This window comes from Hetaerina americana, unplaced genomic scaffold (genome assembly GCF_022747635.1).
Source record: "Hetaerina americana unplaced genomic scaffold, ioHetAmer1.1.p SCAF_19, whole genome shotgun sequence".
NCBI classification, from domain to species: domain Eukaryota; kingdom Metazoa; phylum Arthropoda; class Insecta; order Odonata; family Calopterygidae; genus Hetaerina; species Hetaerina americana.
In genome coordinates this window covers 8,056,193-8,068,672 of record NW_027286752.1, presented here as the reverse complement: position 1 = coordinate 8,068,672, position 12,480 = coordinate 8,056,193, and the positions used below count along the sequence as shown (strand labels likewise).

At 34.3% G+C, this 12,480-nt stretch overlaps 1 protein-coding gene across 1 annotated transcript in view; it reads left to right on the top strand.

Moving 5' to 3' along the window:
* Dora (zinc finger SWIM domain-containing dorado) overlaps nt 1-5,661 on the top strand; it is a 54,278-nt gene extending 48,617 nt beyond the window's left edge. Inside the window, exon 24 of the mRNA XM_071584438.1 lies at nt 3,038-5,661. Within this exon, the coding sequence (XP_071440539.1) occupies nt 3,038-3,104 (67 nt within the window). The 3' untranslated portion in view covers nt 3,105-5,661. The remainder of the gene's footprint in view (nt 1-3,037) is intronic.
* Nucleotides 5,662-12,480: the final 6,819 nt, after the last annotated feature.

The following is a 12,480-nucleotide window of genomic DNA, read 5'->3' as shown; positions in this document are numbered from 1 at the left end:
GAGAGGAGCAACTTGATGGAAGGGTGCTGAGCAACTAATGAATTAACTCTTTTGTTAATCACTGTTGTAAAAATATAAAAGCAAATAAAGGGTTTTCCTGTAATTGTTCCTAGCAAAAAGTGCACTCTAAACGCATTAAATGCATTCTAATATGAAATATAGTGGAAACTTTTTAAAATTAGTATGATATTTAACAAAAACTCTGGCACAGTTAGTAATGCCCAATAATCGTTCAATAACTCTTTAGAAAATCGAAGAGATGCCATCCTTAGCATCAGAAAATTTTTAATTTTTTAAAGTCTCATCTTTCAATATATTGCTGTTAACGTTTCAGCAATATCCATCTCGTAGCTTCTTTTTCATAGTTGATTGAAGTAGTTGACTTTTGTTTATTTAGAAAACTGGAAAAAAATGAGTTATGTGCAGTGATTAGACACTTCTATTCGAAAGGGTTAAAACTGAAAGAGATCTAAACTGAATAGGATGAAATTCGTGGCACATCTGCTCCTGTGTTTGCAACTGTTTACAGTTGAGTGAAAGAGTTGAAATGTAGCCATATATCTACAAATGGTGTGTATCATTCAGAATGCCCAGTGGAAGTGATATCCTCTGAAATAATTGAAAATCCATGCTATGGTTTTGAGTGATCAATGAATCAACGTTCACAAAATAGTTAAGGCCACAGGCATAGCTAAAGAAGGTGCAGTGTTTTCAATTATGCATGGAAAAGTAGGTGTGGAAAAAATCTCTGCAAGATGGATGCTGTGTTTATTCTTAATGGAGAATAAATGCAATTGTGTTATCGATTCAGATGCTATAGCTGTGGTGCTTTTCAGTCGCAATTCTGATGAGTTTCTGTGTCGATACATGACTGTGAACAAAACATGGATACACAGCTACACTGTAGAGGCAAAGGAACAGTTGAAACAGTCGATTTCTAAAGGCAATCCAGCTTCAAAGAAGGTAAAGATGGTGAAATCGGCTAACAAGTTGTTTTGGGTTGTACGTGGAATAATCTACAGGGTGTGGCATTCAAATCAGAACAAATTTCCCACCATATCATAGTTCCACTGGAGGTTGCGATTAGCGGTCTTGAAAGATATAGGCATCTAGTAAACAGTCGTAACCTCTAAATGGCTGAGATGTTACATACAAGTGCGAAGTACAATCGAAGAGCCAGTGTTATCGCAAGTGTTTGTGCTGCGCATTATATTTCAAAATACTTCGATTTTTCTGGTGGTACCCCAGATACCGGGGAAGGTTTTGCTAACCCGGCGAGGAAATCTCATTCGAGAAAACGTGTGCTTTTCCAGATTAAAGTTCTGCACCCTTTACATGGATTACTTGTGCAAAGGACAAATGGAAAGTATTATGCATCGTTATTGCACCGGTTGAATGAAGAAATCAAGAAAAAAGTACACATTTGGCAAAGAAAAAAATTTCTTCCATCAAGGCAATTAATGTATGTGCACCTGTGGGGTTTCAATTGAAAAAATTATGGAATTAAAATTCAAATAATGACAATATCCATTGTATTCTCCAGATATGGCTTTAATATTTTTTTTTAATTTTCAAACTTGAAGAAATGGCTCAGTGGAAAATGATTCACGTCTAATGAGCAGGTCATTGCCATCACAGATGGCTATATTGAGGACCTTATGAAATCCTATTTTTTAGTTGGCTTAAAAACAGTCAGAGAAATGCTGAGAAAGTTTATCAAGCTAAAGGAAGATTATGTTGAAAAAAATAAAAAATCTGACCAAAGTATTTTGTTTATCTATTTTTTTAAAGGACTTCTTAATGACCCATGTAGGAAAGTTTTCATTGAATAATTTTATTGACATCATGCTAGCAAATGTAGATTTTAGACATTATGTGCTGGAAATATGGCCATGAAAGTGGCACAACAACATACAAGTGGTATTCTTGGAAAAGTTCTGGGCCTTTCCCCACTGCCTAGAAGGTTCTATCCTGGAAGATTTCCACTGTCTACTTTTTGTTCAATTTGTTCACTCCAAAAACATATATGGGCCAATCGTACTAATTTGTTAGTAGTTCATATGTTGGCTGAATATGACACATCTTTCCAATCAGCTCATAGTAATCCTTTTAGTGTAGTTTTTAGGTACTCTTTAGTGAAGTGCGATTGTATAACAGTGGAAGGATTTTATGTTGTGGCGTTACCTTAAATGATGGATGAACATAAAGTAAAGAAACTTTATATGATGACATGCATGCTTTCTTGCAATGAAAATATGCCTCTGTACGTGATTATAGCCTTTCAGGAAGTGAATCTGAGCTAGATAATGGCAAAATTAAAGTGTTACAGCTATGTGCAAAGTATATTAAATTGGCTAAATTATATTTTTTTTTAAATATAAGTTACTTAGCATATTTCAAAGTCTGACTTCATGGTCTCAAATTTATAAAAGAAATGTCAGTCAGTAGGTTGTGCATTTTAGTCTTATGAAACCATGGTTAACAAAGAAATGTTAACTCATGACTCTCAATGGTTATTGTTAACTTCACTAGGAATATGACTGAAAAGCTCTTGGGAATGTCTCTTTTTCATCTCTTACACTTAGGTGAAATATGCCATCACAAAATTAGTGCTTTGGGTATTTTCGGTTTACTGATAATATTGATACTCGTATTTCAAGTGGTATTTTGTGCAAAATAAATTTTGCCCAGAGGCACTTATTCATTGATGTATTTAGAATAGTTTTTTTTATATCTGTTGGCATAGTAAAAAATTTACAATGAAAGTTTGAAATATTTGGACCCAGTTTAAAATTTTCATTCATTAGTTGATGCACTAGGGTGCACCCTGCTGTTTATTTCTGTGGACTGTGATTAATACTTTTTGAAGGTTTTAAGTTAAGCTCATAGTATATTGCAATTTTGTAAGCAAAACAATTTAGGTGAGCTTGTGAACTAGAATTGTCTCCCTAATACAAGCTGTACCAGTTTATCATGTGTGTAATATTTGTGTCGTGAGCATTTTAATCTGGAGCCGTGTCTCTGTTCCTCCCAACAGATCCAATTCTTGTAAGAAGGACCTATGGACAAGAATAAACACAGCTCTAATGGGCAACACCAAATGACAAAGGCCTGATTTAGGAGCCCATAATTCGTCTAGTAGCATGTTTTCGGGTGAGGGAGGGGGGGTAGTTCCCCTGCTGTCTCCCACCACCATTTCCCTTGCCGATGATACAGTTTTAAGTCCGGAAATGTGGGGAGCCAAATGGGACGATAGTCCTGGCCAAGGCACAGACTGCAGTTGACTGGCCACCATTGAATTTGACCCTCAATCTGGCCTATTTTTCTTATACACTGGCCTTGGCTCCTCTCCGTTTCCCTGATCTCAGGTTTGAAGTCTTGTCCTCTGAGCCAATCCTTGCATATGAGTACTTGTGCAGATCTTAAATGCTAGCCAAATTAGCTGGTGTGACATTTTCTGTGTTCCCACACTCTTGTGCCTCTAGTTAATTCTCATTTGCCAGGATGCTGCTTTGTAATACTGTAATGAAGGTGACCTTATCCTCCAATGTGAAATTGGGAGTGCAGTGTTAATGCCATAATATCACAAGTAGCATCAGAGGTGCTTAGTTTTGAGGGGTCTATGTTTTTTGCAGTTGCTTCTCTGATTGTAGTACCCTGATGCTGCTGTTTAGGCCTTAACTGTTTCCATTCCTATCATTTCATCTGAATATTGTTTCCTAGGTAATCATCACTTTTTTATGAATGACTGTACATATGTTTTGGTGTTTGAATGAGTAGAACTGGTTTAGCTTGTGTGAATGTATGAATCATCAGTAATTGCAAATATGATTTTGCATATATGTAGCCACAGAATGACTGGTCTAGTATTCTGTAAGGATGTCTCTCTCTGCTATTTACATGCTGAGATATCATGTACTGTTGACTTCAGAAGCAATCGTGGAACTATTTTATACTTCCCGCACTTTTTTACTGATGAAAAACTGACTCATGTCCTTCTCCTATCTGAAGTGTATTAATTGATGGGAACATTCTGAGGTATGCTTTGAACCTGACCGTGATGAATTCCATCTGTGGCGTAATCATGCTGTTTTTTTAGATAAAGCTCTTAAAGGAAACTAATGTTTTACACCTTCATGAGCAGAACTGGAACATTGTTGTTGTTGTATTAGTGTTTTTACATTAGTGAAATTTTTATCAGCCCTTCAGGAAAATTGGTGAGAGAGTGTAGTTATAATTCGTGGTTGAATGTTTGTTTTGTTTTCCCTTCTAGTCTGTTCAATTATTGATACCCTTTGATGATGTCATATTGCCTGGTCCAGTTGGTGCAAATATGTGGCCATAAAATGAATGTGCATTGGAGCCCAGTTAGGCAGCTAAGAGTATTGCTACATTATGCAAACGCCTCTCTTGTCATGTATGAAGCAAATGCTGGTGGATTAGTGATGTAGGGCTTCTTTTGTGTAGGCAAGACAAGGACATATATATTATTTTGTTTATGTCGGTATTTGCTGAGTAATTGTGTCCCGAGTCCAAAGGCAAGATTTTTCTACGCAACCGATTGGCTGGTTTTGTTTCACTCGGCATGATATTTCTTATCAGTGTGTAACAGTACACTATTGTGATTGTCTCTTTAATGTAGTGGGGGTACAAGGCAGGCCTCGAATAGTATGGTAGCATCATCTTTTGACTGTAGACCAAGTTGTAACTTATTCAGATATCCATTTTGATATTTAAGATAAACAAGAGATTGGAAAGAACATCTATTTTTAAATACCAGTATTTGAGGGGAGGGAGTGTAGTACATTTTTGAATTGATACTTCTGTAGTTGTTCGGCACGTACAGTTATACAAAATTAATCTCACTCAGTCTTGTGTGTGAGTGCATGCTTGTGTGTGTGGATGTTTGTGAAGATGATTGTGGATTATATTTCTGATGTTGTCTCTGTTAAACTAAAAAGTATTACATCATGAAGTTAATGCCAGATTCTGTGAAACTTTGAAGTGCTGTTTTTTCAAGGTGGGCTTCCTAACTCTGTTGTCTCCACATTCACCAAGGTTCCTTGTAATGGTTGGGTTTGCTTCATACAGGGGAGTGTCTTTGAAAAAATGCTATTTCTGTTAGAGTGAGCTTACTTACTCCAATTAAATTCATTTTCCTCTGGCAATTTAAAGTAGAGGCATGTATTTTCTTGCTGGTGGTCATTTTAACGATAAACTTTCTTCATCATTATGTTTTAATTTTTCGTCTGGGGGTTGAACTGCATAGTGTGATCTCCCAAAGGGATTGGGAACAACTGCATGCTGTGCACATGTCACATTAGAGAAAGCCCCTTGGAATATGGGTTGGGGAATACGTATGTGGTTCATGCCTCTGGAAACTTGGTTCTGTCTTAAGTGTCTCAGGGTTTCTGGATGACTTCTGGGAGAGCCAGATTACCCTTGGGCGCAAAGCACCTTCTGTTCACACTATGCCCTTCCTCTTGCTCAATATTAATTGTTATTATAATGTCTACCATTAGCTGGGTCATTTGTCTCCAAATGAAGAAACCTTGCTAAGGTCATTGTTGATGCACTTTTTTGCATAAAAAAGTTTTGTGTTCTTCACAAAAAAAGTTGAGCTGGAGCATTATCAGGACTCGTTTAGTATTGTGTAAGTGAAATACCCTTAGTTTTGAATGGTGCATCACTTTATACCCTCTAATGAGACTTTTGAAATGAGTTATGTTTCTCCCATCATTTTGTCAAATCAAAATAATTTTTTACAATAATTTAACTAAATAATATTTATCCAGTAGTAGAAAATTTGAGATAAACATAGCATATATTAATTTATATCAGTTGAAATGGCTTTTAATTTAAAACATTTGAATGACTTCTTTTATAAGAAAAGCACTAGCAGTAGAATTAACATCCATCCTAATTTAGTTTGTGCAACTCTTTTTTGCGAATTTATTTTTCTGGTAAATATTCAAACTTTTTTCAATTCAAAATTGAATCTGCAAGTTCCAATCAAATTCCAGTCAAGCTCTGAAGTTACTGTTTCATCGTGTTTCACAATGAAAGTACATTCTTGAGCTGAGTCGCTTGTATTCAAGTTATTTTTCTGTGCTTTTTGAAGTTGGAAAACTACGTAATGAGCAAAGTAAGGTTTGTTTCAATGGCTCAACAGATAACTGCAGAAGTCCACAGAGTATTATTAATTGAAAACGTCATCTACTTGGCATGAAGTTCTGTCAGGTGATCAGTTGTGTTCATTCCTCATGTAGATCTCATTATTAACACACTTAGAAGAATTCACTTATAACAATTTTTACCATCCTTGTGAATTTGGAGCCATTTAGATCTATATGGGCTGAGTTTTAAGGAAGAAATGGCTCAGATTTGTTTTGGAATATTCGAGTTTAGTGCATTTAACACACAAGTGTATGCTTTGATGGCAGGGTTTAATCTGAATAAATGAATACGTTAAAAATCAGTTGAATTCGTAAAAATTTTAAATGAGACTATTAAGAGCATGCTAGAGCTTCTGTATCAAAGGATCCTTAATCTATTATTTCAACTCTTCATGAAATTTTTTTGCTTCTAAGGCAATATGATTTGAGATTTTCCAATGCTCAAACTTCGTTTCAAAAATCATTTGACAAAAAGAGGATCTAATTAAACAAATTGTAATTTGTCATTCTTTTCTGGTGTCATCTTTAGAAATATTTTCGGGCACATTTTCATCTCTCTTCAAGCCTAAAATATTGAAATCCTACTTTCCTTTTATTGAAACATTCCTTCCTTGTCCCCTGCCAATCATCTTTCTCACTTTGCGTGCCACTTCTTAACCCAAGGGTTAGTACTAACTGATGCTGACTGGTTAAATACATCGAAAGAGTTGCTCGAAATATTATTTCTATGAAAAATGAGGAACTCGGTTGTTATTTACTAATGCACATACTTGTGATTGTGATTGAGATTGGCTTGGTGAAGGCTGAATGCTTGAAAATATGCTCAGCATATTTAGTGTTTAATAATTTTGCCACTTCTTGATTAACTGGCACTAAAGCTTATCAAATTCCATGGAACAAGTTCGTAAACTGCTGCAGAAGGTGTCATTTTTGGCCTTGTTTACATCCACATGCATTCCTTCTTTTAAGTACCGTGTATTTCCTTGTCGTTGATTGGATTCTGACATAACCCTACCTCTTTATGTGCAATTTTTAATTTTTTAGTTATCCTGGTTATAATTCACCAAATATTTTCACTCCATCATTATTTATCTCCTATGTTAGTTATTATTTTTCTTATACCTTTGTTTCCCTTGCTGGCTTGTAAGAAATGCTGTTTTGATAAAGCGCACACTGTATATTTCATGAAATAATTAAAATTAAAAGACAAACATAATTTAAAAATTATGATTGTCCTACATTAAGTATTAAACTGAGCAAAGATGCTGACAAAATAGTTTTGTTCTTATATTTCTTCTGCCTGAACTCTAATAATTATTTTATTAATTGTTTACTTAATTATCAGTAGTATCACTATGAATCATGTTTTACTAAAACTTAAATCATAAATGTTTAGGCAGATTGACTGCTGTGATTAAAATACATGTTAAAAGTGAATGCAATGACTTTTTTCACCTAAATATTTGGTGGCATTTTCCCAGTTGTTGTCCCATATTGCAGCACATCATTTTAATGATTTAAGTATCATTTAGATTTGGCGTTGAGACTTAATCAGCCAAATTCAACAGGTCCAATGACAGCTCTTCTACACTGAAAATTTAACTCTATGTTGAAAGTTACTTTTTCAGCTTTGAAATTATTGCTGTAATTTAAATTATTTATGAAGAGAATTTACAGCCAACCAATCTTACCGAAAGTGCCTTGTATCCTGTTTCAACGGGATTCTCAAATTGTTCTTACTTAAGAAACTCAACGCATGATACTGTCTCAGGCTTGTCTTTGTGGAATTGTTCCATTTAGGAAAATAGATGGTAAACTTTGTAGTGGTTCACAAAGTCTTTAACTCTCATGTGTCCTTTTAAAATTTAAAATGAATAAAAACCATTAAATGCATTGCAATTTCAAAAAAGGAAATATGCCACCTGCCTATGTCGAAAATGTCGTACTTAGTTACCAAAAGATTATTGTTTTCACTGTTGTTGGCTAACTGTGCAAGTTAGGAAAAATTGACTGCCTTATTTTTGATAGCTACTGATAATTAAGTTAACTATTCTGATGCACTTTTACATGATTTTTCATTTCATTCATCTTAATTCTTGCAAATGCTGTCTCTTTTTTGGGTTAATATCTCTAATTAGTTAAGGTTATTCTGAAGGACTAGAGTGAATGGATGGAGTGAATGCAGATGTGCTAGTGAATTTTCAATTTACCTGAAACAAAGGGTAAGGAATATGAAAACTTACTCATGGAGGGAAAAAATTATAAAGCCATTGTATTGGCTTTTTGTTTTATCTACTCTTATTCTTAAAAGTATATTTCAGGTATTTTTCTTGTGATTTGTGATTAGTTTTAGTGGTAGCTTGTAGGTGCATGGTACTCCAAATATGGTCGAGTTTATTAAAAAAATGAGGATATTAAGCCATTGTATTTGATAATTTTAGTATTTGGCATATATGTGTGAATCCTATCTGATATTTTTTTTACATATTTTTATCCTCAAAATATGAGTGTTTTCACCAAGCCTATTTTTTTTACCCCAAGAGGAACTTCCTAACCCCAAGGGAATCTTTTTAATTTGTTCCAATATTCATAATCTTTGGTTCCAATATCCATAATCACTTGGTTTATATATCCTCATTTTTTTCTTACTCATGGCACATGCATATAAACTAGTTAGGTTCTGTGGACTTAACAAGAAGTAATAGTTTTTCATAATCAACTGTAGTTTAGTTGTGAAAAATGTGTCAGCAATGACATGCAGTAGGGGGCTGCAAGATAAATTCATTGGGCATTGAGACTTATTCTGTCATCTTCATATTTTTTTGTATTCATTTTTTTAAAATGATAGGTATTTTAAATTTTCACTCAATTTATCTAATAGCTTGTAATCATTGCACAGTTGTAATTGATATCTGTAATGATTGGCTAGGTTTTTCATGGTTGAGTGTGAATTTAGGAACTGTTATGTAAATGATCCCTAGCCTTATAGGAATTTTTATGTGCTCAAGAAAAAACATTCTGAATCATTGCTCATTCTAATTGTAAAAAGCTTATCCAATCATTATACTACCGTTCATATTTTGTTTCACTAAATTTTATCTGTAATTTGTAATTATTTTCTGGATTTAATTTTCCTGTCATACAATTTTTTCTGGATTGTCTCATCCCCTTGTGTACTATCTTGTAGCTATCTGAATACAGTGAGGATAATATATATATATATATATTAATATACAATTATTCTGATATTTTTTGTCCTATTAGTAGAATGTAGACTCATTTTAAATATCTTCATGTTTTTTCAATGAAAGTTAAAAATAAAATACACTGAAATGCAGTTATGTGCACTGAAGCCATAAGGTTAATTTTTCTTTAAAAGAAATTTGGAAGTGAGTTTGTGTATCTACAGTGAAGCTGCATTGGTGTTTATTTTAATTACTATATTTTGTTGATACTCTTTATTCACATGTTTCATTTAGAAGCATGCAGTGTTGTATGGTAACTTTTCCATTGAATCGAATTCAAACAAAATGTGGAGCAAATGGTTGTTATAAAGTTTTCTGGTGTAGAAACCAAGAACTTAGACTTCTGGTCATAACAAAATGTCTTGAAATGAAATTTGAGATATTGTTTTAATAGCACATATATAGCTGAAGTATGAAAACACACTAACCTTAAATTTTAAGTTTGCTCAAATTATCTTGATGTCCTAACTACTCTCATATGGGAGAAATGTTTTATCAATTTGAAAATTTTTATTTAATTGGTGTAATTTTGTACTGTGCCACTCATGTTAAAGTTACAGTAAAATTTTCTGTACTTGAATGAGGTCGTGTCATTTTATTTTAATTCCCACATGGTGAACAGGAGAATTTCCTAGGGCTTCGTATGATAATGCAACCCTGCCTTGATTTATGGATTATAAATAAGATGGATAAAACTGTATTTGTGTTGCATTGAACATGGTTAACTTAGTACATGAACTCCCTGTATGTCTGGAGTCAATGATGCACATTACTTAAATTTAAAACACGGAGGCACAAATTTTAGTCAACAAATTTTATGACTTGTTCCTTCAAGTTCATTAACTATGCAGTGTGTTGAATTTGCAAGTCCATTGTGCATACTTGTACTTAATTGGTAATGTAGCGTATCAAATGCTGAGAAGACTTGATACATTAATATAAACACCTATTACTGTTGCTGAAATATTTATATCTTGGAGATGAATATAAAAAAAGTCAGCAAAAGATCATGCATAGAAAAATGCAGATGTAGGATTCATTAGAAAATGCAGGATTCATAAATACAAAAATGCAAAGGATAGAGATATTATATATATATAGTTCAACACCTTTTTGACTGGCAATCTATTAACTACTGCAAGCAATCGTATTTATTGGTATAAGTACCTTACTTAGTAACAATTTTTTTCTTAATTATTAAATTTTTTATTCTATTACTCTTTTCATATGAATGAATATCACATTTTGTGTGTAGCAGATGATTATTTCATTCAGAGAAACTTTCTAGATGAATCCATAGCTTGTGACACCAATGCTATAGGCACACTTTGGAAGGAAGATTCCACTTTATTAAAATAGGCAAAGAGTTGATAAACTTGTATGTCCTGAATTGATTCTTAAAAGTTTTAAACCTGAAACATCAATGTAAGCATCCTAAACTGAAAATACCCTCAATTTTAAAGATAAAATTTTTTTATTATTATTGTAGCACCAAATATCACTCATGATTTTTACCCTTAGTAAATATGTATACTTTTAGCTAATATTGTTATTATTTGTAACTTGCTACTATTTTGAGTCATTATTGTCTATAGTCAGTTATTTTTTTCTGCTAACATATACTTTCAAGGGAGAGCAATATTACAGTGTAAATATCTTGTAACTTAATCTAAAGTGTAAAAATCATTCGCCTTGAGTGGGATTCTTAACCAGATCCCTTGCTTGGCTGTGTACTTAATTTAGTACTTAAAAGCACTCGGCTAGACATTGAGGGTTCCAGGTTTGAATCCTGCTCGAGGCAGATGATTTTTACCCCTGGTATTGTTAAATGGTAATGTGCATTAGCAGATGGCTTCCCTAAAAGTAACTGTTGCAGTATCTTCAACAATTTCTTGGAGCAATATTAGTTTCTTGATCCATTCATTTGTGATCCCAATCTGAGCACCGAAGTGACACATGGTGTTGTTAACTTCTACCTATTTTTACAAGGAAATAGCTAACAAAACATAAATTATATCCCTGTGTAATATTTTATACATGATTGTTTTGTGCTAAGGATAATATACTACCTTGATCAAAAAGTTCCCGGAATAACCACCGTGTGGCGCTCCCATCGTTCCGATTTGAGTTCTGTTTTTTTTGTTAAATTGGTACATCTGTTGTTGATATTCCCTTTAAATCTTAGTGTCATAACTTGACATTTGCAAAAGTTACGTAGCCAAGAGTACATATATCTCTGTGTGTGTTGGCGATTTTTTACAATTTCAGAAATGGATTTAAATTTGCAACAACGAACTTGTATTAAATTTTGCGTAAAAAACGGATTTAGTGGCGCACGGACGTTGGAAATGTTGGAAAAGTGTTTCGGCAACGATTCTCTAAAAAAAACGGTCGTTTACCAGTGGCACGAGCGGTTCAGAAGTGGTCGTGAGTCAATCGAAGATGATGAACGCAGTGGCAGACCATCGACATCGAAAGTCGGTGAAAAAATTGATAAAGTAAAAGAAATGTTGGTCAATAACCGCAAATTAACCATCAGAGAAATAGCGGAGGACTTGAACATTGCCTATGGATCCGCCCAAGACATTGTGGTTAATGATTTGGGTTTCCGTCGTGTAGCAGCAAAGTTGGTGCCAAAAGACCTCAATTTCATGCAAAAAAGAGACCGTGTTGACGTCGCAAAAGACATGATTTGCGAGGCTGAATCCGATCCCACATTCATCAAAAGGATCATTACTGGAGACGAGACGTGGGTTTATGAGTACGACACGCAATCCAGACATCAGGCAAGTGAATGGCGTTCACCAAATGAGCCGAGACCAAAAAAACCACGTCGTTTTCAGTCAAAAAAGAAGGCAATGCTGACGGTTTTCATGGATTACAACGGTGTAGTGCATCATGAATTTTTGCCAGAAGGCCAGACAGTAAACAAAGAGTATTATTTGGGCGTTATGAGACGTTTGCGTGAAGCAATTCGCCGAAAGAGACCAGAAATGTGGGCAGAAAACTCGTGGATTTTGCACCATGATAACGCACCGTCGCACAGTGCTATCATTATT